Raw genomic sequence first — 27105 nt, 5'->3', positions numbered from 1 at the left:
AGCATCTTAGCACAAGGTGACAGTAATCCCTTTTACACATGAACCCTGCTACTCCTCTCCAAAAAACTACAGGTGGTGGTAGGTGTCTGTGTGATTGTTTTGAGTGTGTGATGTCTAATTTAGTCACAAGACTCGTGTCTATTCCTATCGTGCCTTGGGACCGCTGCTCTTCTGAGGAGGAGGTGGAAGAGGAACTACATTTCACCGCTCTGAGAGTCATCCTACCTAACTGCAAAGCAGGGCACTCCATACACTCAGGAGGATGTGAATCCATTTCATCCACAGAGCACTTATGTGCTAAGCCTCCAAACAGTCAGCCAGATGATCTGAAGTTTATTTTCCCTCAATGTACTTCACATCCCTCCGACTTTCCACAGTAAACCTACACACGCTTTTTCAGGGGGATGTTGGCTGCAGGCAAAGTGGATTTTGGAAGCCGGCTCTCACACTTCTGGCGTAATAATAATCATATAGCAGCGGTATCTGCCAGCGAATCACATGCAACATAATCAAACTGGTGTCCACTGCTCTGATCTGCATCTCAAGATAAAACTGTTATTTTTATCCCCCAATTTATTTCACATCTGATTGGAGGAGATTAGTATTCTCATGTAATTATTTACTGCACAACATAATTGCCCATCATGATTATGCTCCATGATTATTTCACTGCAACAGCATTCCACTGAAACTAGAGCCTGATACTGGACTTTTGGGACTGTGTTGATGCCCATTTTATAGAAGACACGTTTGGCTGCTGTTCATTTTTAACATTTTAGCAGGGATTCATTAAATTTGATGAGCACAGGGGGCACTGCTAACACCTGGTCAAACCATGTAATAATTAACATAATATCATCTGAAGCACTTCTATGTGCATTATGTCTATGGCTGCTATGAATAATAATTCTGAGTCTACAGAGTATTTTCTTTTTCTTTAGAATTGTGGGGGGGGGGCAAATCTGAAAACTCATTTCCTACTATATTATAGAATGTTTTATATGCGAGTGCAACTATACAGTATACTATACAAATATGCAATAAATACTAGCTACTGCTGTGTACATAAATTACACCCGTAGTGCAACATGAATGATTGACACTCTACTCAGACTGCATGTGAGCTATCTGACCAATGTAACGTGATAAAGACATTGATTATGCCTGTAAGCAGTTTTTTTTTACTGGGGTACAGCAACACCACTTGGACAAACCATAGGCAGAACTGGAGTACATCATAATACTAGAACGAGTGAAACAATAAAGGCAAGTTAAAAAATTAATTTATGATTTTTTTTTTTTTTTTTTTTTTTGGAGTATGGGGATTTGTGACTGACTTGAGCCAACTAACATCACAAAATGGTGAAAATGTCCACCACAATTGCAACCTTTTTTTGTCTGATGAACAGCCCAAATCTCAAATGTGTTCAAATTACTTTTGTTGAAAAAGCATCAAATCTTCACATTGGAGAGACTGGAAAAATCTAAAAATTATTTGAACAATCAGTCCATTATCAATATGGTTGGATACTGACTATCTGATTTTTATCAATTCATTATTTTAGTTCTTAAAATGTCCTGTAATTCAGTATTTTAAAAAAATATATATAATTAGTGTTCCCCAGCATACATATTGGGGAGGGAACACATCCAAATGTGCTAAAAATGTCCCTCACAGTATATTGCTACAAAATCTCTTATTCTACAATAGAGAAAAACACGCACCGCTGTCTCAAACAATTATTTGTAAATGTAATCATAATCATAAATAAACTTGCTAGGGCTGCCACCTGAAAGTTAGAGGTTCCAATCATCAGTCGAGAGAACTCAGTCGCCTCAGATTCCTTCAAGTCAAACAGTCATTTTTTTGTTTTTGTTGTTTGTTTTTTTGGCAGTCAGTGTGCAGTGTACTTCTGCGGACACTTCAGTCCCACGATTTAACTGCGGAATGAGCACTTCTCATTTTCACACAGCTCTTCAGTACAGGCAGCTGCGGACACAGAGGCAGCTGCCCCAATTAGGAGAGGCCTTGCCTCACCGGGCTCCAAGTCAGATAATGTTATGTTCTGCCTTCTGCTTAGAAGTGGTGAAAATACAGCTCACAGCAACTTAATACAACACAGTCTCTGGCTTTTGTTTTGTTTTATCTTTTAAAAAAAATGTTCTTGCACATTTCCAATCCTTTGTTAGTGTAGTTAGCTTGTCACTGTCACACTGAACGTCTCGAACCCTATTCAAACTCTCAAACACTATATGGGGGGAAAAAAGTAATAGTCAAATATTGGTATTTAACAGCCAAACCTGATTCAACTGGCATAACTCTTGAGTTGGGAACAACCCTAAAATTGCCATTATTATTAGTACGGGCTCTAGTATTATGTTGGTACGTACTGCAGTTCAGATAACCAAGGTGAAGTCTGAGCAAAGTGTCAATTATTTATGCTGTGCTCCATGTGTACTTTATGTAGAAAGTAGTAGCTTTCATTCATTGCATACCGGTATTTGTATTTATACCATATAGCTGCACTTGCTTATGATAAATGATGAAATACAGTATGAAATCAATTTTCAAATTTGGAATTTTTTTATCTGGAAATATACCCCCAGACCCCTCTGCAAATAACAGTATCCAAATCAACACCATAAATACTGTGGGAGTAACAAATCACTTGTCTGCAATGGATATGTGAGTATAACTACAGTTTAAGGACATCAAATCTGCCCGAGAGCAGAGCACCAAAACCTGCAGGCTCCTCTCTCAAACATAATTCAGTCAACAGACCTCTGCTGGCAATTTATCACAGAAAAACAGGGGCCAAAAAACTAAATAAATATTCTCAACTCGCAGCAAGAGTTCATTTTTCTTGCTGACGTTTTCTTTCTATTTCAGTGGCGGAGCTGAGATGAAAGTACAGAGGGGTGATCCACCTACATTAATGTCCGAATCAAGTCATTTGTCCTCGGCGCTGTCACCCCGGGCAAGACCTTATTAGGTTAGAGAGAGCCCTGGTTCCTACGCAGAGTGACAACAAAACATGAGCCGCTCAGCAGCATGCCGGATGGATATTGAAGCCGACAACCTCCTCTCAACATTTCCCAAAATCTGACTTGGGCTGGAGATGCAGGGTGTTGTTATGAATCCCCTGTCATCCGGAAAAATGCAGGACTTCCCCAGTGCAGCAGAGGAATGCAAAATAGGCTGAAAATGTGCCGCTATTTTTCAATGGGGACTCTCTGGCAGGTGGTCTGTGCAGCAGATAACTTCATATTCATTTAATATCCATACTATTGGATAAGCGCAGTGTCAGCACCAGGAGGTCAGAAGCTAATTTCTATGAGCAGCCATGAACCTTTGAACTCACACTGTTGTATGGATGCACTCAGTGAGCTTTATTCGCCTGTGTTAGCTGAGCATTCAGTCATGTACTGCATGCTGCACTGATTTATATATGCATTGCTGCTCTGCTTAAACTTTGCAGATTTGATTCGACAGTGCATTTCCACCCCCGCACTGTGATGACATCATGCCCTAATGAGAAAAACAGCAGTTTCAATGGCCAAATGGGAAAAATCCCATTATTGAGCTGCAGTGGTACAAATGGATTGCTCTTTACCACAACCACGCCCCATCGTGTTGGCTTCAGTTACAGGTCAGAGTTCAACTCCTGCCGCGATGCAGGTTATAAATGGTTTTTAAAAAGACGTAAAGGATGGAAAAGATGGAGGAAGGGAGACACAGTGCTTTATGAGAGCCAGAATACTGCTTGCTGTAACATTTTCCATCCTTTACCCTTCTGAAGATTAGCTTCACAGAAGTGCTAGTGTGCATTTTTATAGAAGTTGCTCTGAAAGCCAAGTGCCCCGATTTAAAAAGTAGGAAAATTGAACGTCACTCAGCCCAATTTGTTTCTGGAATATTGATGGTGTCAGCACGTTATGGGAATAAAAATACGTCAGTGTTTTACTGTACACTGGCATATTTTAAACCCTGAAGGCTGAGCTCACAAACTGACAGTCAGTATTGTTTTTGGAGGCGTAAAACAGAAATGTAAGGGTTTTTTTTTTTTTTTGTTTTGTTTTTTTAGGTATTTTCATTACATCAACTTGACAAATTGATTGAGAGGATTTAGGCTATGCAATGTCCATCACAGTTTCTCAAAGTCCAAGGTGATATCTACCATCGCTAAAACACCAGTAAACAGAGAAAAATGCCTATCACTATTTTCTTAGGCCCCAAGTGATGTTGTCAAATGTCTTATTTTGTCTGATCAACAGCCAAGAACTGAAATACTTATTCAGTTTTCCATAAAATAAAACAGAAAACAGGAAATCTTTGCATCTGAGAAGCTGGAAACAGCATTCTGCAGGGCATTTTTGCTTGAAAATAAGTTTAATTAGTTGATTATAAAAAATAATCATCTTGATCATACCGATGTATGTGTGTACCTCTGTGCATGTGTGTTGCATAAACCCTTCTGCCTTAGATAAGGATCTCAGGATCAGTGTGGTTATAATGCCCCCTCCAGTATGAGATGTGATCCCATTAGTTGGAAACAAAGCCTCTTTACTGCCAGTGATAGGGCAAATCTGTTCCTGCACCAACTGGGAGAGAGAGAGAGCGAGGGAGGGGAGGGGGCATCTCTCCCACTCTCGTTTCCGGACTGTCCAGGCAGCTCACGTTCGATACATTTTAGGGGCTGAAGCTATTGATCTGCACACCCCCCCACCCCCCCAACACACATACACACAAACACGCACACTCTTCCACTCTGTTTTTAAGTGCATTACGTTCCTAAGCCTGTCTGTCAGCACTCACGGCCGGCATGACGATGTAAAGCCAGCCATTTAGTTTTCCAAACAGGAGCAAACAGGCCACTTCACCTCCATTACTGCCGCTTTCAGTGGCGGAGAAATGGGTTTCTGTTTTCCAATGGAGTGCTTCACCCTACATAATATACCATAATGACGTCCAGAGCATCCTCCTGCCCTCCTGCGAAGCTCTATTAAGAAACATTTGAACATTTCTGGGTCACTGAGGAGAGGGGAAAACTGCAAATTGATTTCACTGACATTGGAAGACGACAGGTTAAGAGAGTCTTTCACATTTGCTGATTCAAGCACAGAATGAGAAGCCAAACACTGCAGCAATGGTGTTGATAAAAGCAGGGGACTGAGAATCAAGGTAATTAGATTGATTAGGTTTGGGCTGATTGCCCCCTAATAAAACTGGAGGCCTTTGTTTACCTCAAATACCCCCTCCTGTGTGCCCTGCTTCCTCAAAGATCACACAGACAAACACTGACATCAATCTCCATTCTAAACCAAATGTTGTCTACACAATTATGCCACATGGCAGAGGGTTTTTCCTGCATAATAAAGGTCAAGTTTGTTTACATTACCCACCCTCAGTTGAGATGCTGTCTGGGCTTTACTGATATACATAAATCTGGAGATGCTCTTTGGAAACTTTGGAAGCATCTGGATGTCTAAGCAGCAATATAACAACCCAAAATGGACTGATTAAAACAAACTGCACTATTACAACACCCTTTTAACCCTAAGGGAAATGCCTTGGCTGAAATGTAGCAGATGCAATGCTATTTGGTAGCCAAACAGTGAGCACCATGGGTTACATGCTTACTACTGCAACCCCTTGTGAAACTGAATTAACAGCATGTAGAGTCATTTACAGCTGTGAAATGTGGTGGTATGTCCTGCAGTGCTGGTAATGGACTGAGCAGAGTCTACGGTGGGCCATTGGAGGCTCTTCTGTTGCAGCTGTAATGGCAACTACTGTATCTGCGACTGTGACTTCGACATGTGAACAGAACATAATAACGATGTATAAGGTAAATATACTTAAATAATGCCACCATGCACCAAATCACCAGGAGATCCTTGCACCATGAGAGGTCGTGCCTACTGTATTTGGACAAAAGAGACCCCCCCTCACCTGCCCAACCTCGCCGATCCCTCCTGAGCCGTCGATCCGGGGACGCTTGCACTCAGCCCCGGTGGAGTCCACCAGAGCGGCCGCTGTCTGTCCGTCGGGCTCCGGGTCTCCGCGCTTCATGCCCCGGACAGCCGCAGGAGCGCCGCCGGCGTTGGGATGCACCCCGGCCATGGTGTCCAGCTCTCTATCCCGGTCCATGAGACCCCGGGACACAGGCAGCATGATGGATGCAACGTCGGTCGACATTAACATTTAAAAATCTTCTTTTGGCCCCTGTCTTGAGCTAAACTGGGGTGGAAATAGACTACCAGCTCCTGTGCACCTTTGTGCTTAAAGCCAGCCTGTGGACGATTCCCCCCTTTTAATGCTGCAAAGAAGCCTTCACTGTGTTTGGTACTGGGCCTTTGTATGAGCCCCCCTGAAGAGTTGATGTATCTGGAAATGTTTTGGCTCCCTGGCTTAAGAAATGTAACCTAACCACCGCGGTTGTTGAAAAAAACAAATAGCTCATAAACGCTCCCTTTACCTTACAAAACACAGCAGCTCAATTCACCAAAATGTCCCCTGAAACACACGCAGGTTTGTCGGGTTAATTTCCAGCTATGTAGCCCCTGTTTGCTGACCGTGTATTTATTTACTGCGGGGCTGCCTAAGAGGCCTACGTTATTTCAGATCATAACAAACCAATTAAATAAACACCGATCACAACAATGGCTCCTGAGCATAACCTACCGCCCAATTCCCATTTGCCCTCGTTTTGTTCTCTCTGCGAGGAGCCGTCTGTCTTGTTTTAAGAGCACAACATCAACATCCTACCGCAACCTCAAGACGAAAAGCCCCTCAACATGTCTTCCCTGTCGCCTTTTTTCCTCCCTGTCTATTAGCCACAGAGCAGAGGTTCACTGAAAGTCAATCCGCGTCAGGAGCTCTCTCTTCCCCCCATGTTAGTCCGCAAGTCTGCGTTAAAACAAAACACGATTTCTGGCCCCCCTTTAAAAAATACAACAAGCAAACGGACGGAGGGGCTGCGGTGTTTCCTTCCCTCCTCTCTCTCTCTCGCCTATAATTTTCTTTCCTCTCTCCGTTTTCCCGGTGTGATCTTGTAGCGTGTGTTACAGAAAGGAAATTGTCCTCCCTCCCTCCCTCCTCCTCCTACTCTCTTGGTGTAGTCATTCCCCTCCTCCTATCTTCCGCTCTCCCTTTGAACGCTGAGCCAGGCAGCCATGCAGCCTGCAGAATACACGCAGTGTGCCGCAGTGCTTCCATACATTTCACCGAGGGGAGGTGTGTGTATGTATCTGTGTCTTATGGCTCCACAGAGACTACCACGCTCCTACAGCACAAACCCCAACCTTTAAATCGAGCCTTCATTTTTGCGCGTTACATCTACCGGTGCACAGTTTAGAAAAATGTATTTTCAATACAGGCCGCACTGAGTTTGACCTCTTTTTGAGTCCTGTTTTAAATGTTTGGTTTTCCTGTTTAATTTACATTATCAAGTCCAGCTCTAGAGTATTTCACTTCTAACTCATTACACAACCGAGGCCAAGGTCTTCACACTCGCCCAGCTGTGAGTCATGCAGCATGGAGTGCCTTATGTTCCTCTGGCATTTTTATTGCTTGGATGACACCCAGTGGTCAAAGGCTACCATGAGAGGCAAATACTTCAAAGGCAATTTGCTGTAGCAAATTACAGCCTATTACAAGCAAAAGCCGATTTCAAAAGTCTTCCTCTGACTTGCAGGGCTTTAAATGAGTGAGCTCCCTACTGCTGTACATGCTCCAATGATGGTTATTCAGCTGTTTCTAAATGACAAAAAAACCCCTACTTTTAACTACTTTGACATAGTTACCTTAAAACAATAGTTTCTAAATTTTTAGGAAAAAAGTTCTCTTGCTGAGAGTTGGCTGAGAAGATCGATACATCTTTCATTCAGTGGAGAGCACATGCAGGTATAGGGAGTATACCCACCACCTCTGGCCATTGACAGTATACTCATCTATAAGGCAAAAAGCCATTTGAGTAGCCTATATCCACTTCCTCCTCAGTAACCTACCCAGTGGTGTAGTGGTAGCTGATAAGGTGGGTGTACTACTGGGTAGATAGGTAGGTCACCAAGATGGAAGTGGGCACACTGTACCATATAGTCCAAAGGCGTTTTGGTTGATTGGTGGGTATACTGTAAATGGCCAGGAAAATAGGTGGGTATAATCCATATAGCCTACACGCATATACCCTCCACTACACCACTACTCTCATGTTGATCTGTTAAATAGGAAGATATAGCCAGGAGATGGTTACCTTAGCTTAACATTATGACTGGACACAAGGGGAGACAGCTAGCCAGGTTTTGTCCAAAACTGAAAAAATCCACTTACCAACACCTCTAAAGTGTAAAAAAATGGTTTAGTGGCGCTGTGTGCGGGACTATTTCTTGGCCAGGAGCTGTGGCAACTTCAAGTTTTCACTGCTTGCCACCCTGTAAATCACCAAAACCACAACTTGTGCTTTAAACACATTGTTTTTTTATACAGATGAAAGAAGATACACATGCAAATTAACCAGCTTTAGAGGTGCTGGTGCTGATATCCCCAAGCCAGGCTAGCTTTTTCCCAGTTTTCAGTCTTCATGCTAAGCTATGCTAACTGGCTATTATTTAGAGCCTTAAGGGGGCATCAGAACTGCTTGTTATGGGGTTGAATATCTTCAGAAACCCTAACCTCTCCGATGTAACAGTTGAGGGGTTCTTTGTTTGACCCTAGGAGGTTAAAAAGAGGAAAAGTCACGTCATATTGCATTATATCATTGGGGTACAACACATACGCAGAAAATTCTGGTCTGCACTTTCTGAACATCTCAATAGCTGGCACACTATCATAGAACATGGGGATGTTTCTTTCACTGAGGCGTCCACAGTCCGAAATATATTTAGAAAGATATAAGAATTATGATTTTGCAATTACTTTTCAGTAATTGTATAATAACCTACGAAAAATAAATGCTTTCTATATAAAAATGTTCTTGTATATCAGTCGCCATCAATTTAAACGTACCAAAAAAGTTCTGTCAGGTCAAGCAAATCCATGAAAGCTAAAAAAAAAGCACACCTGAGGAGCACCTTTATTCATTGCAACTCCAGATACATTGCACGTGTCTGCCCCATAGCTCCCATGGGCTCACAGTGTGTCCCAACCTCTTTTTTTAATAGCCTTGGTTTGACCATTTCTATAACTTTCCAAAACTCTCATGCCATGATTGGCCGGCTATGTGGAGGTGAGAAAGGAGCCAGGGTTTGAACATTTTTCATTTGTTACACAACTTTTTCTGTCACTTTTCATGTAAACAAGAGTGCAACACAATGAATGCTTTCCAGTAAAGACTGTCTGAAAATGTGCACCATCATCCCCACATTCATCTACGACCACTGGGTTTTCACCCCTCAAACGAGTTTTGACCATGCAGGACCTTAAATTTACTGAACAGAAATGAGAACAGTATCAGTATCATCTAACTCTCAGCAAGAAAGTCAATAAGTGTATAACTTCAAATGTCAAACTATTTCTTTAATTCTGTTAATGTTTTTATGTGTTTGTCTGTATGTTTGGGTTTCTGCTTGTGTGTGTATGCATACATGTGAGTTTCTTATAACCGTTTGTGCATTTTGCAGATTTAAAATCAGACAGAGACACATCTGGGTAATGTGCACTATAAATAAACTACAGTTGAAGTTGCTGTACGCGTGGCTGGATTACCAACCAGGCAAAGTGGGCAACTGCCTCAGAGCACCAAAAGCCCCTGCTTCACTGTACTGTGTGGCTGGCAAGGGGTCTGTGGCAATTTATTAACTGTAAATTTAACTGGGAAAAAAATCTAAAGCACACCTAAAGATGTCATCTCACAGAGAGACCCAATGTGTTTACACAGTGTGTAATCCTTGTATTTAATGAAATAACCGCACGCTACAGCAAATCCTCTGTCTCAGGGGCCCCTCTGGCCATGTCTGAGTGATCAAACTTGGGTGGAAATATGCTTAAGATCCCTTTCAGACGTCATCCCCATACTGATGTGTTGTAGCCCTCTGATGGAACACTGGTTACATGCAAAACCTCCAGTTATCTCAAACATTTATTGCTGTATGTTCCACATGAAGGGCAGCAAAGCAAGTCAGCCTGAGTCTCAACTATGCTCAGTCCACAAGAGCCAAGCGTTCATGTAAACAATGCTGCCTCCCACTTTTTCATGGAGTGCCACTTCCTGCTTTAAAACCTAGTGGAATAAACACACACTCTCTCACACACACATGCACACACACTCGAGTCCTTTAAGAGCTTTTATTTGTGGTTGAACATGTGATCTCTGAGGCCTGAAAAGGAGAACAAAAGAGGAGATATGTCAGTATGGAAAAGTAACATTGGTGTATTGTTACATGGGCTAAACACATTAAGTGCTGTTTACCAGATCATCATCATCTCAACCAACTTCAAACGTCTCCCATGTCGTAACTGGAAAACAGGAAATGGATCAGCCTTGATAAATAATTCAAAACTCTCCTCATTACTAAAACATTGTCCTGCTGTCATATGGAAGTGCAGCTACTACTGGCTCTCAGACTGTGCTCAGTCAGGAGTGTTGTAATGGGGCTCATTCATGGGTGTTTTCATGCGATCCTCCAGAGTTCATAAGGGTGTGGTGGGTGATTTGAGGACAGAGTGCTCATTTTCCTCACCATCACTGGCCAAAGCATCCCTCCACACAGGGCCCATCACGTGGTGAGCAGATTTCAGTTGAACACATGAAGTAAATCTGAGAGGGAGGGCAAAAGTAGAGCAGGAATTGATGTAGTGTCCAGTCTCGAGAGTGTGCAGCGTACTATGACTCGCAGCTGCTGCCAATTGAGATTTGGCCAGAATTTGCAGTTAACAAAATGGCCTCTCCACATGTCCTCGTAATGAATGCTGACTTAAGAGATTTAGAGATACAGCTGTCAATGGTTTCATTTTCCACTGACTATATGCCCATGCTAAATAAAAAAAAAAAAGTTTAAAGTGACACTGAGGGGACAGTCGATTTTTTGTTTTTTTAAAAACACAAAATCAAGACAGGGAATCTAAAGAATAAGGTCCAACGCCAACAGTCACTCCAAGATAAGACTTCATTGATTCCCCAGGGGGCCAATTCAGAGGCGCTCCAGGCAAACAGCTGCATGTTGTAAAAAATTTTCCCTTGCTGCAGCACATGAAAACTATAGGCAAAGCATGCTTAAAGCAATAGTGAGACATTTTGGGTAATGTGCTTATTCATTTTCTTGCCAAAAGTTATATGGGAAGATGGATGCCACACTCCTATCTGTCCATTAAATATGTAGCTTGGGCCAACAGCTAATTAACTAAGCATAGCATAAAGAATGCTTGGCTCCCGCACCAGCACTTCATTACCAAAGCACAGCTTTTCATTTTTACAATTAAACAAACAAGGTATAACAGGTAATTGGTGAGCTTTAGAGGTGCTGGTAGTCAGATTTGTTTTTACCTTTGGACTAAAGATGGACATGAGTACTTTAGTAGTACTCGCTTTGTAAATCAGCACTCATTAAAGATATAAAGTAATCGCCACCCAACCTCCCACAACTCTCATATGAACATGACTTAAATATATTCTTTTACTATTTAAAATGGGTAAAATCTTTTGTAGAGCTGTGTGCAGTGTATTGCTTCGCTCAGCACCTCCTTGCCCTGCTGTTGCCGTCTCTCTTTTTATCATGGGACCAGTGCTGCAAGTATGAGCTCAGCACAGAGGGACAGTCAGTGAGAGGCAGCCCAAACCTAGCGTCACTTAACAGTTATTAATAGGGTTTAACAACAGAGTCGATTTGTTTAAATGTCCATGTGAGTTTGTCGGGATCACTGAACGGCACTGTGTTGAATGTTAGCCCTTACTGCTGGGTTAGCTTGTGCCAGCTGGGCAGACCTTGAACTGACAAGGAGGAGAGCAGGTTGGGACTCCAGACACGATAATTAAGCGCTGCATCTAATCTATGTAATGGCAGCAACAGAAAGTTTGCTGATTTTTTTTTATATTAACTTTAAATTTATAATCTAATTGAAGCCTAGCTTGAAAAATGAATTAAAAATTGTTTTCTGTTGTTGGCCAATTTAGATTCTTATTGAGATACTCTTGTACTCCACAATTATCTAATGCAAGTTCTCGAATATGGATATTACTTAAGATGTCCATCCCCGCTTTACACGGAGCCAGGCTAGCTGTTCACCCTGTTTCCAGTCTCAGTGCTAAGCTAAACTAACTATCTGCTCACTGTAGCTTTGTATGTATTCTCCGAATATGATAGTGGTACAGATCCACTCATCTAACTCTCAGTAAGAAAGCAATTCAGTGTGTATTTTCCAAAATATCAAACTATTCCTATAAATATTGCCATAAATAATTCTAAATGTCATATGCTGATAGAACACCTCAACCTGACTTCTAAATTAAAGTCTGAACACCAAGAAGGAAATACTGCAAGATGCCTCAAAAAATAATGAAAAGAACACAATAAATACAGTTAGATGTTTTTAATAGCCCCCCACTGTTATTCACAAAACTAGAGGGTCTCTACATATACTTACCTCTTCATTCGGGTCCTTAAACTCCCCATCAGGAAGGAACTGGAAGGTGCTGATGGTGAAGCGGCGGGTCTGAGCCTGGGGAGAGGGCGGTCGAGGATCATACAGCACAGCCTGCTGCAGGGCTGGGTCCAAGGGGTTGGGACATCTGGGGAGTAACACTGAATTAGTAAGTCAATTTGATACCCGGGCAATAGGCATCAAAAATGTACTTCTTTTGATTTTTCTTGTTATCTCCTTCCAGTAAAAAACACTTAAAAAATTATTATTATGTGCAGTCGATCTCTTGTTCCTTCCCGAGTACCTCCCTCCTAAATATTTACTGTAGATGTCTCAGCGTACCCATTGTACAGCAGCAGCCACACAGCCTTTCCGGAGCGCGGGTAGGCCACACAGTAGTGCACCAACAGCACCAAATTGGGGTCCGGGGCGTTGAGAAGACGCACTTCCAGGTAGAGGGGTTTCCCCAGCAGCATTTGCAGGGGCTGGTGATACTGAGGGTAGTAGCTGCTGTACTGGGCATCTAGAACAAAAAGGAGGTGTGCTGGAATAGGAGGTGGTTATTTCTTGAACCACATTTCACCCACTCAGTGCTAGTTCTCCAGCAGTTGATCACAATGTGTGTGAAGCATTCATACAGTGCTGATACAATGAGTACAGTAAGATCTGTTATTTCGATTGTCATCAGCTTCCATCCAACTTGACTGGCATATACTTGTGCCCAGAGACACAACAGCACAAAATCATAAGTTATATAAGTTATATTATGCAACGCAGTTGTTAGCATGGAAATGAAGACCATCTACCTTTGGCAATCCTGAGCTGCACTCCAAGTATCCCCTGGGTCTTGACTTCAGGTCCCAGGGTGGGAGTTTTGACCAAGTAACTCACACTTAGAACTGTGCCCGGCAGAAACCTGCACTCTACTAACAACCTGAGAATGAGACAGAAAACATGGTAATGGAAATACACACTAAGCATTTGGCTTTATTTATTTATCTATTTTTGGCATTTTTGTCTTCATTTGATGGACGAATGTGAAAATGGTGAAACAGAATGCAGGGAGGATTCCCTGAGCTGAAATCAAATTGTGAACATTGCAATCACATAGTAAACCACTGGGCTAGCTGGTGAGCATAGTGGAGCATTTAGCTACTGAAGAGCCAGATATTTCCATCAGGAGTTGGTAGAGGCTAAGGCCATGTCCACATTAATACGTTTCCATTTTAGAGCACTGTTTTATAATCGTTTCAAAATAAATCTCCATCTTTACGGACATGCTGGAAAACACACATCACATGATCATTCACGTACACTGAGCTTGCACGTTCCACATGAGTATAAGGTGGGAAACACAGTCATTACAAAGCAAATACGACAACATATCAGAGCAGTAGTAGACGCATTATCAAATGCCAGAGGAAGCCATGGCAATGGGAAAGGAGTACCGACACGAGCAGGATTAAAATCACAAACGGTATGTACACCTTGCTATAATGCTTTGGTTTGACATGTAGTGACTTATATGACCCAGTCAAGAGGCGAACTTGGGCGTCTGCATCATTGTTTCCAAAAGTCTCCAGATTAAAACCCAACTCTGAACTTTTCAAACTAAAACAGGGCCAGCGGCTTTGTCAAAAGGTCTCCCTTTAAGGGATTCCAAAACGCTTAAGTATTGCAGATGCTAGGCGTAAACGCAGCAATAGTTGTGAATTTTACAACAAAAACATATTAGTGAGGATGTAGACTAAAATAGAGCTAGAAAGAGTACCTACTGGAATTTCATTCATCATGTGGACACAAACACAACTCAACATAAATAATAATTGCATTGCAGCTGAATGTGTAAATAAGCAACTGTTTGCGAACAAATTTGCTCCCTACACAAGATGATGATGATGTCAATATCTTTATAACTTGTTTCCATTTCCCCCAAGCGGCCAAAACAGAAGTCAGTGCAGGATTAACTGATTTTACTTTGGACTTTAACTAAACTTACAACAGCTTTAACAGTTAAATCAACATATTCAGTATTTGGTCAAAATGAAACCCTTAATCCTCTCTGAACAGGTAACTTTCACTCTAATAATAAATAGCAACATGCTCTGACCTGACAGGAGAATCCCTTGTGATGGTGCCAAAGTTGAGGCTGATCGCCTGAACCTTGTTGATGACCTCCACCATGTAGATCACTGTTTTCCCAGCTGTCTGTCAGGACAGAATCAGACATGCTATTTATTATGTGGACACTTGTAAATACTGAATGGTTCAGGATCTGTGGTTGACTGATGAATTAAAGCTGGGGATGGCAGTTTAATTTTGACGTAATTGGGCAAAAATCCCATCATAAACATATTGTAATTTAAGTGGTCTGAGAGAACACTAGACTCCTGTGCCTCACTTTGGCTCTGTTTTCAGGTATTGGAAAATCGAGGCCATGACAGAAAACTTTGGCAAATCACAGGTCATAAGGTGTTCGGGGAAAGCCTGATTCAATGGCAAAGAATTCTGCAGAGAAGTTAATGTTCTAGCATTTAACAACTACCTACACTGCAAAGCAACCCAAAAAGGATGGTGGACTTTTCAGAAGGAGTCCAAAAGAGAGTCTGACAATAAATTAAATGTTTCAATATTGGTGTGTTTCATAAATGGAGAGAAATCATTGCTAATAATTTAGCCTTCTACTAACCTCAGCGAAAAGCTTGCAGCTCCGGCTAATTCATGTTCATGCTAACGTTAACTAGAGCCTAGAATAAGTGTGTCCTTTGCCTCACTCCCCGCCACTACAGATGAACTTGCCCTGAGGAGAGCGGGCAGCAGCTCTGGAGACAGACCACCTGTCAGCTTTTGTGCAGCCCAAATCCAGCCAGCACAAACCCCAGCAACTGGACAGCCCCGACTCCCTGCTGGATCAGCAAACTTTCTGTTACTGCCGTTACACAGGTTAGACCTGGCTGCTGACCACCAGCCTGCAATGACACTCGGGGCTGGGGGATGTGTGCTGATGTGTGCCAACCAAAGCTCCATCTCCTGAGCTCCATTAGCAGTGTCCCGGTACACAGCATTAGCAGCCGGCTCCTCCTCAGCTGTATTCCGACAGCAGCGTTAGCAGCAGAGAAGCCGGACTTGTTTGAACGGTCTGCTGGAAAACCGAAGATCAAGGACGCAGCGACGCGGCCCTGCCACGGCAGCCGCCCGTGGGCAAACAAATCAGTCTCCAGCGTGCCGCTGTCCAGCAACCTCGAATCTGTAGGGGAGGGGGGGTGGACACGACTTGCGGCAGTATTTTGAATTTGAGTGCAGTTTTGGCCGCATTCTTACATACAGCGCCTTTAAATAAATCCATGTATGGGAAACACTGGGTTACAATATGAAGCCCCATCTGTGGAGGGAGGGACATAGGACATATGAATTCTGCAGTTGTTTTTTTTCCTGCTTTACCACATTTCTGCCGACTCCAGCTTTTACGGCAGTTAGGAAACACTCACATAATCAGTTCATTGTTTAATTTGGCATAATAACTAATATTTTGGGAAACATGTTCATTCATTAAATTTTACCAATCTGCGTGTCCCACAGCCATCCATCGGGATCTTGAACAAGGCGTAGTCAGACGTCACTCTCTGAGGTTTGCAGGTGGAGTTGCCGGCAGCGACAAGCAGAGCAGGGTTAAGAGGGGGGTCTGTGAGGGAGGCCGGCACGGAGAAGACAAAGTGGCGGTCGATAGTGCACACTGGAGGAGGACACAAACACGCACACACAGTTATGTAAAGGTCAGATTAACAAAAGGTCAGAAATCTCAGGAGGCAATTGATAATGAGACCCAAGGTATCTTATACCCTTTTCCCGTTCTGTGTCACTGCCAGCTTGAATCATGCTATGCAGGCCCTCAATGTGCCTCTTCACACACACCCAGCAGCTGTAGCGCTTATATTTCCGTATCCAAAACAGTTCAACTGTACTCAGCTAAGTGGCGTGAAAATGCCAGTGGGAATGCAAACTGCAGCTTACCATCCATGGGGTAGTAGCAGGCAGGGGGGTGCTTGATAAAGCAGCAGCCCATAGAGAGACACTGTGGCTGGGATAGAGAGCCGCGTCCGCAGGGGAGACGCTGTTCGCTGGGAAGGTTGCACTCTAAGGGACAGCACGACAAATGTCAGCCGCATCAGTTAAAATAACTCTGAATGGCCAGGAGAAAACACCCTTTGGCAAATTGAATAGCCTTTCAGAGGTGTAAACATAAAAACCATTTACCTTGTCCAGGCCCTGGGACGACAACTGGACAGGAAAACTGAGCCTCCTGTCTCCCATTTGCTGTCATGAAGATGACAACGATGATGTACATTTTACCCTTTTAGAGAAAAATGTTTATACAAGAGTTAATGGGTACAGCAAATGGTCAATTATACAAAAGGTCATGTGCTCAGTGTGAAATCTGAGTCAATACTTGCCTGCACACTCATGTGGCAGCGCGAGTGTAACTCGAGACTCAAGCGGATTTTGCCATCTTTGCCTTTTCTTGCAGAATACCCACAGTGCTTTGGGGCATCCTGGAGGTTCATTTTGTTCCCTTTTATGTCTGAAAAAAAGTACATGTAGAAAACATACAATAAGCTATTTTTGTGTAGACTTCAAATGGCACAATTATAGCCCTCAGCATGGCAAGGCACAGAGCGTAAGTGCAGCCCAGTCAAAACAAAAACCAAGCCTACCTTTCCCCCACCCCCATTCCACTGTACACCATAGAGGCCCCCTTGAAGCCTGCTAAAATTCAACTCATGCAGAGCTGATGGCAACCATATGCACCTGGAACATACACACCAACATACATGAGCACACACACACACCTTTAACAACAATTCCAGAGATGGGACCAGAGGCGAGCTCCACAATCATCAGATCGGAGGAGCAGATGACTCTAGGCTTTGGGACAACAGGCGGGTTGGCATTGCCCTTGGTGGTACTGGGTGGAGTAGGGGAAACAGATGGGGTAACTGGTGCAGGAGTTTCAGGAGTCATTTGATATGAACATTGCAGGTCCAGAATCCTATACTGCGCCATGGAAAGGTCCCAAAATCTCAGAGGTAAGGAAATGGTCGTGGGAGTCTGAAGAGAACGAGAGATCAATAAAGTCAGTATGAACCACCGCGCATGGTTTCCAACTGAGCTGCTCAAAAATAGAGACTGCAAAAAAACAGAGTTCTCACCAGTTGGGTTACACAGAACATAAAAAAACTCCACCCAGAACACATGCATGCAGAGCAAATGCAGCATTGAGTCCATGTGGGATTAATTGTAAATATGAGCTGGTGACTGAGAAAAACTGCTCCTCTGTTCTACATACAAGCAGGAGGGTGTCAAAAATGACTACAACCCAAGTGGTGCAAACCACCAGTATTGTAAATCCAGTATATTTTGTTCTTTGTGGTGAAACTGTATTGCATTAATGCATATTGAATATTTAATTACAGATTTAAGAAACACCTTAGTAAAAGGGAAGGAATCTGTGTCTGTCAGTCCTTCAATTTTCTCAACAACCATTCCATCTAATGGACTCACACTTGGTGGGTGAATTGCAAAGAACCCAATGAAGTGTAGTGACAACTGCGAGCTCTTCAAATCTATAGTACATATCCATTAGTAGTGCTTCATGTACACACTGTGTAGTGTATTGCCATAACAATGCTTGTATTAATGGAACAGCCGACAGGTGTGACGTTTTTGATGATGTGTTATGCATACGATCCAATGCAGGAGATTTAAAAAGTACCTGGTAGCAGATAGCAGCTAACTCAAAGAAGAAAAAACAGCGTCCGAAAGTGTCCAGGAAAATAGTGAGGTCCAGGAGCTCCTTAGCCTCTGAGCAGAGGATCACTTCACTTCACTTCACTTCAACTTTATTATGTCCCAATATGGGCAAATTGGGTTGCAGCAGGCACAGGCATTATAAACAAATTGCAGAAAGTACCTTTGCAAAAAGTACATTTGCATGAGAAACAAAACACACAGATAAATAAAAATAAAAACCTAAGAGCAGAGGATGAAATCAGCCACCATATAACAGAGGCAGTAAATGGTTGTTAATGCCACGTTTTGCCATTGCTTTATTGAGAAAGCTTTGCCGTCACATGTGTTACATGTCACACCAGAGGCCGACGCTGTTGTGTTACATGTCATGCCTGTCACACCTCTTTTGATTCTGCAATGCCAGCATGCTGTCTAAAATCACACACTGAAACAACACGATGCCGCCGTCATTTGGTTCTGTGTGAAAATGGAAAGTGGGCATGAAGAGGGGACCTTGTGGCAGCACTATAGTGCAATCTCTGTGTAAAGGGGCTTGTTACACTGCTGAATGTCATGCTGTGTACAGCTCACTCACCGTGGCTCATTATAGTACACTCGGCACCAGATGAAGGAAGAGAGATTGGAGAGTTTACATGTTTACATTGTCATTATTATAGTACTGATTAGCTGCTGTAATTACAGGTCTACCGATATTGACAATGTGCATTTTTTTTTTTTACATGGACCAAATTCCCTAAACTTCAGTACTCAGACCCTCATCAAAGGGCAGACACATTGTCAATAATGTGATTACACATGACAGATAAGGTCCAGGATTCTGTCTTTTCCTTCCAAGTCAAGAGCTTTTGAGCATACACAGCTGTCACCCAGACTTCATGGTGTCCAAGAACCTCTATGTTACTGTATATCGTGATTTAAAAGGCTTATACAACGCAATTTCATGGGGGCTTTAAATTTGAATGAGTGTTCCAACAAGATCAACCAGTCATCAGATAAATAAACTACGTCAAAGAGATACAATCTCATAATTTCTTTACAAACAGGGGCACTAGTAAAATAGAGCAATTACATAAAGATGACACATTTGCAGGCAGTGATGAGACATTATTGAAGTTCTCACCCGTCGCTGGCTGTGGCAGGCAGGCAGAGGAGAGTGAAGAATTACCCCAGAGCCCTCAGCCATCTGCAGCATGTACCCACACAGTGGAGATACAGCAGAGACAAACAGCCATGTCTTCATTTGGTCTGATGTTAGAAACAAGGATTGTTAGATCTTCGATATCATTAAAAGAATCAATACTCTTCAGTTTTAGAAGTAAAAATAGATCTAGGTACACTGATGGTGTGTCTCTGAGACAATTACCATATTGTGGATATCAGTATTGTTCATCTGGGACCGGTAACAATATACTGTTTAAACATTAATGCACTTTTACTTTAAGATGCTTGGATAAAGTAAAATTAAAAGAACCAACAAGTAAAATAGTCATCATCAGAACTTCTAGGTTTTGAGTTTGCAATTAGGAGTCTGTTAAAAGACAAAATACAGTTTACACGGAGGAATTAAAACAGTTTCTACACTTCATTACAGAATACAAAATGTATAAAAACATGTATATGCACACTACACTGTTTTCAAGCAGGAAAAATGGCTCTCTGGTCAACGTTCTCAAACTACAGCTAAACAGTACATTAAAATATGTTTCTGAAAACATCTGAGACAAGTAAAAGGCAATGCAGTAACAGAGTCCTGATTCATATTTCATCAGCGCTGCTTAGTTTGACAACTTTGCCTGAATTTTGTGGATCTGGCAAGTTGCATTTGACGGAGCAGAGACCAGTGATGCTGCTATGTCAATCATCTGAATAAACCTGCCCCACATTGGTTGTGATTGGCCTTCCCAAGATCTGGCTGGGTTGAAAACTGTTTGAATGGGAGGGGAACCAGGCACATCTGCCAGAGCAAACAAAACCGGAGCTCACAGATTTGTCTGGTTCCCAGGCTAGATATTTGTCTCTCTTTGAAGAACGTGAAAAGCCACACTTCTTACTAACACAAAGAGCTCTTATGTTTACATAAACACTGACCTCTGACCTGGATGGAGTCTGGGTGAGCAAAAGGCAGAAAGACAACCATCTTTCCCTTCAGACACTGGAGATAGGGGACCTGTGGAGTGGGTCCAGCTGTGGTGGTAGAAACGGTGGTGGCAGGAGTTGTGGTAGTGGTGGTGGTTGAAGGCTTTGTGGGGGTCACTGGTGGTTGAGTCTCTGGATACTGGGGCATAGGAGGGTAAGGTGGAGGGTAGTGTGGCGGGTAAAGAGGATGATAATAGGAATAATAGTGGTAATAGGGATGAGGGTAGTGGCTACAAATGGTGTGAGTGTATGGGGGGCAGGCGGCTTGTGGAGTCACTAGTTCCTGAGTTTCGTGAGGAATAACTTGAGCTTTCTTTTTGACAGGCGGTGGAGGTGTGGGCGGTGAGAAGTAAATGGGTCTTTGGGGATGAACGTGGCCAATGGGATGGCTGGGACTGTCAGGCTCTTTGGGAACCACTGACTTGGTGGTAGTTGTGGTGGTAGGAGGTGGAGGAGAGGGAGATGGAGCAATACCAGGATGAGTAAGAAGTGAAGTGGAAGCAGGCTGCACCCCAAGACCAGGGTAGGGCCATTCATAGTGAGAAGCAGGGGGATAAAATGGACCACCTATGTACTGTGGACTTATAGGTTGTTTTGGTGGAGAGGGAGGAGGTGACAATGGGCTGGGAGGGAGAAGAGCAGGTGCTTGAGTCACTGGTGCTGCAGCTGGTACAGGATAGTAAGGCATCTGAAAATAATACTGAGAGTAATAAGGATTTGCTGGAGGTTTGGGTCGGTGGGTAGCTGGAGAAATAGTAGTGGTAGTAGTACTTTTTGTAGCAGAGGTTGGAGCTGGTGTCACTGCAGGGTAATAGAAAGGCACATAAGGGTAATAGACACCAGATGCATGTTGTGAAGGGCCAACAGGCAATTTAGGAACTTGATAGAGAGAACTTTCCTGCACTACGTTAAGATCTGGGTTGGATGTAGCTTGTAGCAGTGCTGGAGGCTGGTAAGGAGAGGAAGGGTATTTTTGGTGCTCTTCAGGAGAAGAGGGCAGCTTGCCAGGCCCTGTGGGGTAGAGGAACCCCTGGGGCTGCTGGGGCTGGGTCCCAGGAGGACTGCCAGGAGTGGGTCGAGGTGGGCGGGCAGGTTGTGGGCCAGGAGGGTAGACCTGGGGAAGCTGGGGGTGCTGGAGTCCAGGATAAGGGTAGTGGGGGTAGTCAGGAACCTGAGCAATATGCTCCTGAGTTGGAGGTTGAGGTGGGGGAGGAGGAGGGGAGGTGGGTGCAGGATCTGGGACAGAAGGGATCTGAGGGTCAACTGGTGACGAAGGAGGAGAGGGGACGTAGGGGAACTGAGGATTGGCTGGACAGGAGAGGATGTATTCCTGATCATCTGATATATAATGGAGGTGAAAACCGTCCTGAAAAGAAGCCCAATATAAAATTATTATTGGTACAAGCCAGCAGCCCACCACAGTAAGCTATTCAAGTTTAATAACTTACTCTGCTAGTGATACAAGGAGCACCGTAGGAGATGAAGAAGGCAAGTTCCCCAGAATGGGAGGGGACACGGTACGCACACTCTTCGGATACAAACTGAGCCCAGCCTCCATTCACTGTGAAGAGGTTTGCACATGTTTTTGTAGTCAGTCTTATACAGTTGATAATGGTCCTGATTCAGAGTTGAAGAGACCACTGAGGTAGCCTATCTATTTCAGAGAGTTCACATTATGCAGTTGAAAAACACATTTTTAGAGCCTTCTTTTTAAGACTCAGGATGTTTAAATTTCACAGTTTTTAGGCCAACAAAATAAATAATTAAAAGATCAGGATCATGTTAGGAAATAAAACAGTGACGATTTGTTTTACCAGTCCATAATTTCCTAGGTGGTGCTCTGGAAAGAACTGTATACTACTAATTACAGGGAAATAGTTTATATTTTAGTTTAATGTTTTAGTAAACAACTCAATAAAACTTGCAGACAATATAATGTCTCAACGAAGTGAATAAATAAAACATAAAATGTCAAATATTTATTTTAGTATTTTATACATTGTACTGTACATTTGTGTATAGATGCATACAAATAATGTATATTACATAGCTGTAATTATTTCCTATAATATGCTGCCCAGAGAATGACACTTTTAAATACAAGTTAGGATGACATCCACTCTGTATTGCAGTTAAAAAGAGAATAATGGACTACTGGGGGAGGCTGATAGAGGGTAAAGAAACCCTCTATCACATCTGACACACACAAAAGCTGGTTAAAGCTAACTGTTGAACAGAGGCTAAAAGATCAGTTTATACAAAAGTGGCAAAGTGAGCTCAGAAGTATGACATCATGTGATATATATATGCCAAAATCAAACAAGAGTTTAAACTGGAGAGGTATTTGTTGCATGAAAACCAAAAGTACAGACAGGTTATTTGTAATTTTAGAGAAAACAACAGCAGAATTAATAAGGCCACTGGAAGATATAAAGGGCTGGACAGAAACCAGAGGATCTGCAACCTCTGTGATGACAATTGTGCGGGAGATGACTATCATATTTTGTTTGAATGTCAGAATGTAAGTTTAATGACTTACAGAGAAATGTGTTTGCCAAAGTATTATATAAACCGTGTATGTTTAAATTAATTTTGTTATTGCGATCAGATAAGCCAAAAGTAATTAAACTGGGTGCTTTTTTGAAGAATGTCCTTCCTTTGTTTATGTTGTTATGTTATGCACTGTATCCTTTTAATTGTTTTATATGTGTAAATAAAGACACAAACAAACGATCCTGAAAAACCTCTGGAAAACCACAACAAATTAACACACCTATTCAACACAATTAACTAATCTATTAACTCATCAATAACTAAATAACAGCTTCACAGCTTCAGTACACATAGTGTCAGATTACACGCTTTATTTCTTTCCAGGAAATGTCTTTAAAATGTCTTAGGAAATTGCTGACCCTTCATGTTTTTTTTCCATGATAAAGATCTAAGTGCTGTTTCAAAGCCCTCTCTGTGTTGCCAGGAATATAATTCTGGTGGGAATATACTGCATACAGATAGATAATGACCCTTTACATATTCCCTCATTTTGTTGGCCTCATCATAGTCACATTTAAATACTCTGATTCTAAATACACAGCGTTAAAAGATACCGTTATAAATCTTACAAAAAATTACAATGTATCAGTGTAGAAACTGATAACAGCAGAATGTTAACTCTATCCCTCGTCTGATTTTAATCTAGATTTTAAGTACTGTTCAGCTTAACTTGGATTTCCAAATACAAAATATATTATGAACAAATTAATTAAAAAGGTCCTGTATGTGACATTCAGAGCATTAACACAGCAAACCACTATTTGCTATTTAAAGAAACACTGAAGTGAAGGCGTCCTGAGCAGAGAATGAAGTCACGCTCCCTCTGTAATCTGAGCTTGTCTGTGGTTTGTTGTGGTAAACCGGTCCAACCATGGTGTTCATGTTTGTATCCCCCCGGCTAGATAATAACTGCTGCCTTGCACTGTGGTCATATGGTGGTTACGGCTAATATCATTACTGAAGCTTAGTGCCCATCCTTCAGTTTTGCCCACTGGCTCTGTCAGCACTTTTGTCATTGTTAAGTGTTTATGGAGGTGGCACCGTTCTAGCTGCCAGCTCAGCCTCCTCCATGTTGGAACTGTGTCCAGACAACTCATTTGCTCCGAATTTCACATTGAGTTGGACTTATAAGGTTCACAATGTACTCTACATGGATTCTTTTATAAGATATATAGTACAAATGATTTCAGAAAAAAAAAAACTCAGCATTAATCCCCATTTAAAACAAACATACCTATGACTCCTAGTATTTGTATATCCTGCTCCTGCCCTGGTATCTGCACTGCCATGCCATAGGGGGAGCAGAAGACTGAGGGGGCAGAGTGGGAGAGAGAGGGGACAGGAGTGGGCAGCTGCACCGGGCAGGAGAGCTTCAGTGGGCTGCCCCACCACAACAGGGGCAGCACATAACTTCCATTCTGACAGAAAGAAAAACAAAGGGGTGATGAACACAAGAATAACTACTGGTGGAGATATAATGCAGGTGCTGCGGCTGATACCTCCTGTGTAATGTAACAGGCATCATAAGGCACCATCATCTCAAGGTCACTCCATGACGTCCTCACTGAGTAACCACAGTATGGAGGTAACTGGAACAGGGAAATGGGAGAGGCTCCCTCTGTCAAGAGAAAATGATGAACAGCTAATCTTGGTTGTGAAATCACTGGATGATTAATTGATCCACAGGAAATTAACAATTCTGATACCTGATTAATGGGGTAAGCACATTAAGCTTAAATACAAAAAAAACCCAATATTAATATTTGAGCTTCTTAAGTGTGAGGAATGTTTTATTTCTAAGTTTTTGATCACTATATTTTGAGTTTTAGATCGTTAGTTGCAGAAAAGTAGCAATTTCGAGGACTTTTATCTTGTGCTCCGGGAAATTTTGACCGGCAGTTCTAATTTTCTGCCATTTTACAGCATAAACAAACAATTAATTGAGAGAAAAATCAAAATCAAAATAAGGGCTACTTGCAGCCCTAGCTAATCTAAAGATCAATAGTACACTTCAGGTTTCCAACCCAAAGTCTTTAATGTCATGCAAGTTTTAAATTACCTGTATAAAACCTGACACTGCTGCTGTAATCATTCCTGCAGCATCAAACAGGTGGCAAATACGGACTCTGTAAATTTGCATTTACTCTCCTTTGTTATGTGAAATAAAAGCCTCTAGTTTCTGCACTGAAACTGTGTGTCCCTCATTTGTCTTCAATACATCCTCTGCAACAAGCCTGACCCACAACACCGAAACAGCACCAGTCCAAACACTGCTGCTACCTATATAAATAGTATCATATGTCTTACCTCTGTCCACTAACAGGTGTGCAAGTCCTTCTCCAGAGGCAGTGAAGGTCATGACTCTATCATCACACTGCACCAAGGGCCTCATTGCCAGCCACTCAGAGAAATGTGGACTGGAGTCAGACGATGGGCCCATAACCATCCCCTGGACTCCATGAAAACCTAAAGGATATATAACAGTTAACAATAGGGACCTTCTCCATGTCAAATCACCTGTGCACAGTGGTGAAGAATGTATTTAAAACACTTACTCAAATAAAAAGAGAAATGCCACAGTATAAAAATACTCTATAAGAAGTATTTGTCCAGCAGTCAAAATGTACAAGCACAGAAACGGTGTTAATATGTGAGCACTAGCAGTATAATGTAGCTGGTCAAGGTGGAGCTGATTTTAACTACTTCATGTAATTTTCATAGTTTAATCTGTAACAATGGATCGTATTTTATAAACTGATCATATATTTTCTGAGTAAAATCGTGATTTGCAAAGTAACATATAACCAAAGCTCTTAATTAAATGTTAAGAGTAACTAGGTAAGTAAGTTAAGTACAGCATGAGTAAATGTAACTAGTTACTTTCCACTACTGTGACCGCCAAACAATTACTCCGCTGATTGAACACTGCAAGCCTAGAACATTTAAACTGATGCAGCAGAAACATATATATCTATATCTATATATCTATATCTTTATATATATATATATATATATATATATATATATATATATATATATATATATATATATATATACACATACATACATACATACATACATATACACATATATACATACATATATACATATACACATATATACATACATATATACATACATATACACACACACATACATATATTTTTTTTATTCCATGCGTTTTTCCTTCCTTGTCAAAACCTACCGCCTACATTACCCACAATGCAACTCAGTCGTTGACAGTTTGGTTAGAGATTGAGGCAGCTACTGTAGCCTTGAGCCTCTAGCCTCACGCAGAGATGAGAAGCAGCTACAGAGGTCTGGAAAACTCGCTTCTCTCTAACTTCACACACATATTTTTTATTTTCAGACTTTTACCCTTTAACTTAAACCAACTCTGACTCAAGTGACATCATTCGAGGGCATTTATCAGCTTTCACGCACCTCGCTCTGGAGCTTAGAAAAGCTTTGAACACCTTTTTTAATATGCAGTGATCAAACACCTGTACAAAAGTTAAAGTTAAACTAACTCTAACCTGTAAAATCTGCTTGATATCCACCCTCAGAGTCTGGAGCCGAGGACCCTGGTTCCGGGCTGATATGACCAGCCGTCCAGGACAAGCGGTTAAAGTCAACGTTACCGTCAGTGTCAGGTGTCGGTGTAGTGATATACGGGAGCGGCTCTCCGGGGAAAGCAGCAGATTGAGGCCGAAGCTCCGCGAGACCCGGCGGGTTGGATCTGCGCTGATGTGGCTGCAGTGAGTCGTCGTCTTGTTTAATCCTCTCCCAAATGTTGGCGTTTGACTCTTGAAGTTGGTCAGCAGTGAAAACTTCCTCCCACTGTCCTAAACTTACCATATGACTAACTTGAAACATGTGAAAATAGACAGCTGCAATAAATAAAATCGAAATTATTTTATCTTTTCTTTGTTTGCAAGACATATCTGGGCTGTTGATGCTTTTTGCTCACGTGCGCACAGAGGCGTCACCTGCACATGAGGGCGATCAATTAAGAGTCATCAACAATGGAC

General features: G+C 42.2%; 2 protein-coding genes and 1 long non-coding RNA gene across 10 annotated transcripts in view; 1 reads left to right on the top strand and 2 right to left on the bottom strand.

The window, feature by feature from the left end:
- The window catches only part of rbfox2 (RNA binding fox-1 homolog 2), a 43909-nt gene extending 36815 nt beyond the window's left edge, over positions 1 to 7094 (bottom strand). For 5 of the 7 annotated variants that reach the window (XR_007448638.1, XR_007448634.1, XM_049568722.1 and 2 more), the window contains exon 1: positions 5954 to 7093. Coding sequence is in view for 4 of the 7 variants with exons in the window: in XM_049568722.1 (XP_049424679.1) it covers positions 5954 to 6205 (252 nt within the window). In the remaining 3 variants the exon portion in view is untranslated. Of the gene's footprint in view, positions 1 to 5953 lie in introns of all 7 variants that reach the window. The other 2 variants (XR_007448633.1, XM_049568731.1) reach the window with 1 other exon arrangement.
- Positions 7095 to 9898: 2804 nt separating this feature from the next.
- Positions 9899 to 27053, bottom strand: LOC125885628 (uncharacterized). Of its 2 annotated transcripts, XM_049571304.1 has the most exons (19): positions 26611 to 27053; positions 25382 to 25540; positions 24574 to 24692; positions 24309 to 24492; positions 21970 to 22082; positions 20474 to 21887; positions 19506 to 19630; positions 17425 to 17683; positions 17029 to 17156; positions 16832 to 16928; positions 16589 to 16711; positions 16138 to 16310; positions 14688 to 14785; positions 13384 to 13511; positions 12920 to 13100; positions 12581 to 12725; positions 10681 to 10757; positions 10410 to 10456; positions 9899 to 10317 (listed from the first exon to the last, which is right to left on the bottom strand). In XM_049571304.1, exons 1-17 carry the CDS (start codon positions 27014 to 27016, stop codon positions 10683 to 10685), a joined length of 3927 nt encoding a protein of 1308 aa, XP_049427261.1. In that variant the 5' UTR covers positions 27017 to 27053; the 3' UTR covers positions 9899 to 10317; positions 10410 to 10456; positions 10681 to 10682. The 2 variants fall into 2 exon arrangements, 1 of the variants encoding a protein (XP_049427261.1); XR_007448918.1 differs by lacking the exons at positions 9899 to 10317; positions 10410 to 10456; positions 10681 to 10757; positions 12581 to 12725; positions 12920 to 13100 and having other exon boundaries at positions 14688 to 14781.
- LOC125885629 (uncharacterized) lies at positions 26336 to 27105 on the top strand. Its single transcript, XR_007448919.1, has 3 exons — positions 26336 to 26392; positions 26641 to 26832; positions 27013 to 27105. It is a non-coding gene; the product is annotated as an uncharacterized LOC125885629 (long non-coding RNA).

The sequence above is a fragment of the Epinephelus fuscoguttatus genome, linkage group LG3 (assembly GCF_011397635.1).
Source record: "Epinephelus fuscoguttatus linkage group LG3, E.fuscoguttatus.final_Chr_v1".
NCBI classification, from domain to species: Eukaryota; Metazoa; Chordata; class Actinopteri; order Perciformes; family Serranidae; genus Epinephelus; species Epinephelus fuscoguttatus.
The sequence above is the reverse complement of the archived record's forward strand: the minus strand, read 5'-3'. Positions and strand labels throughout refer to the sequence as shown.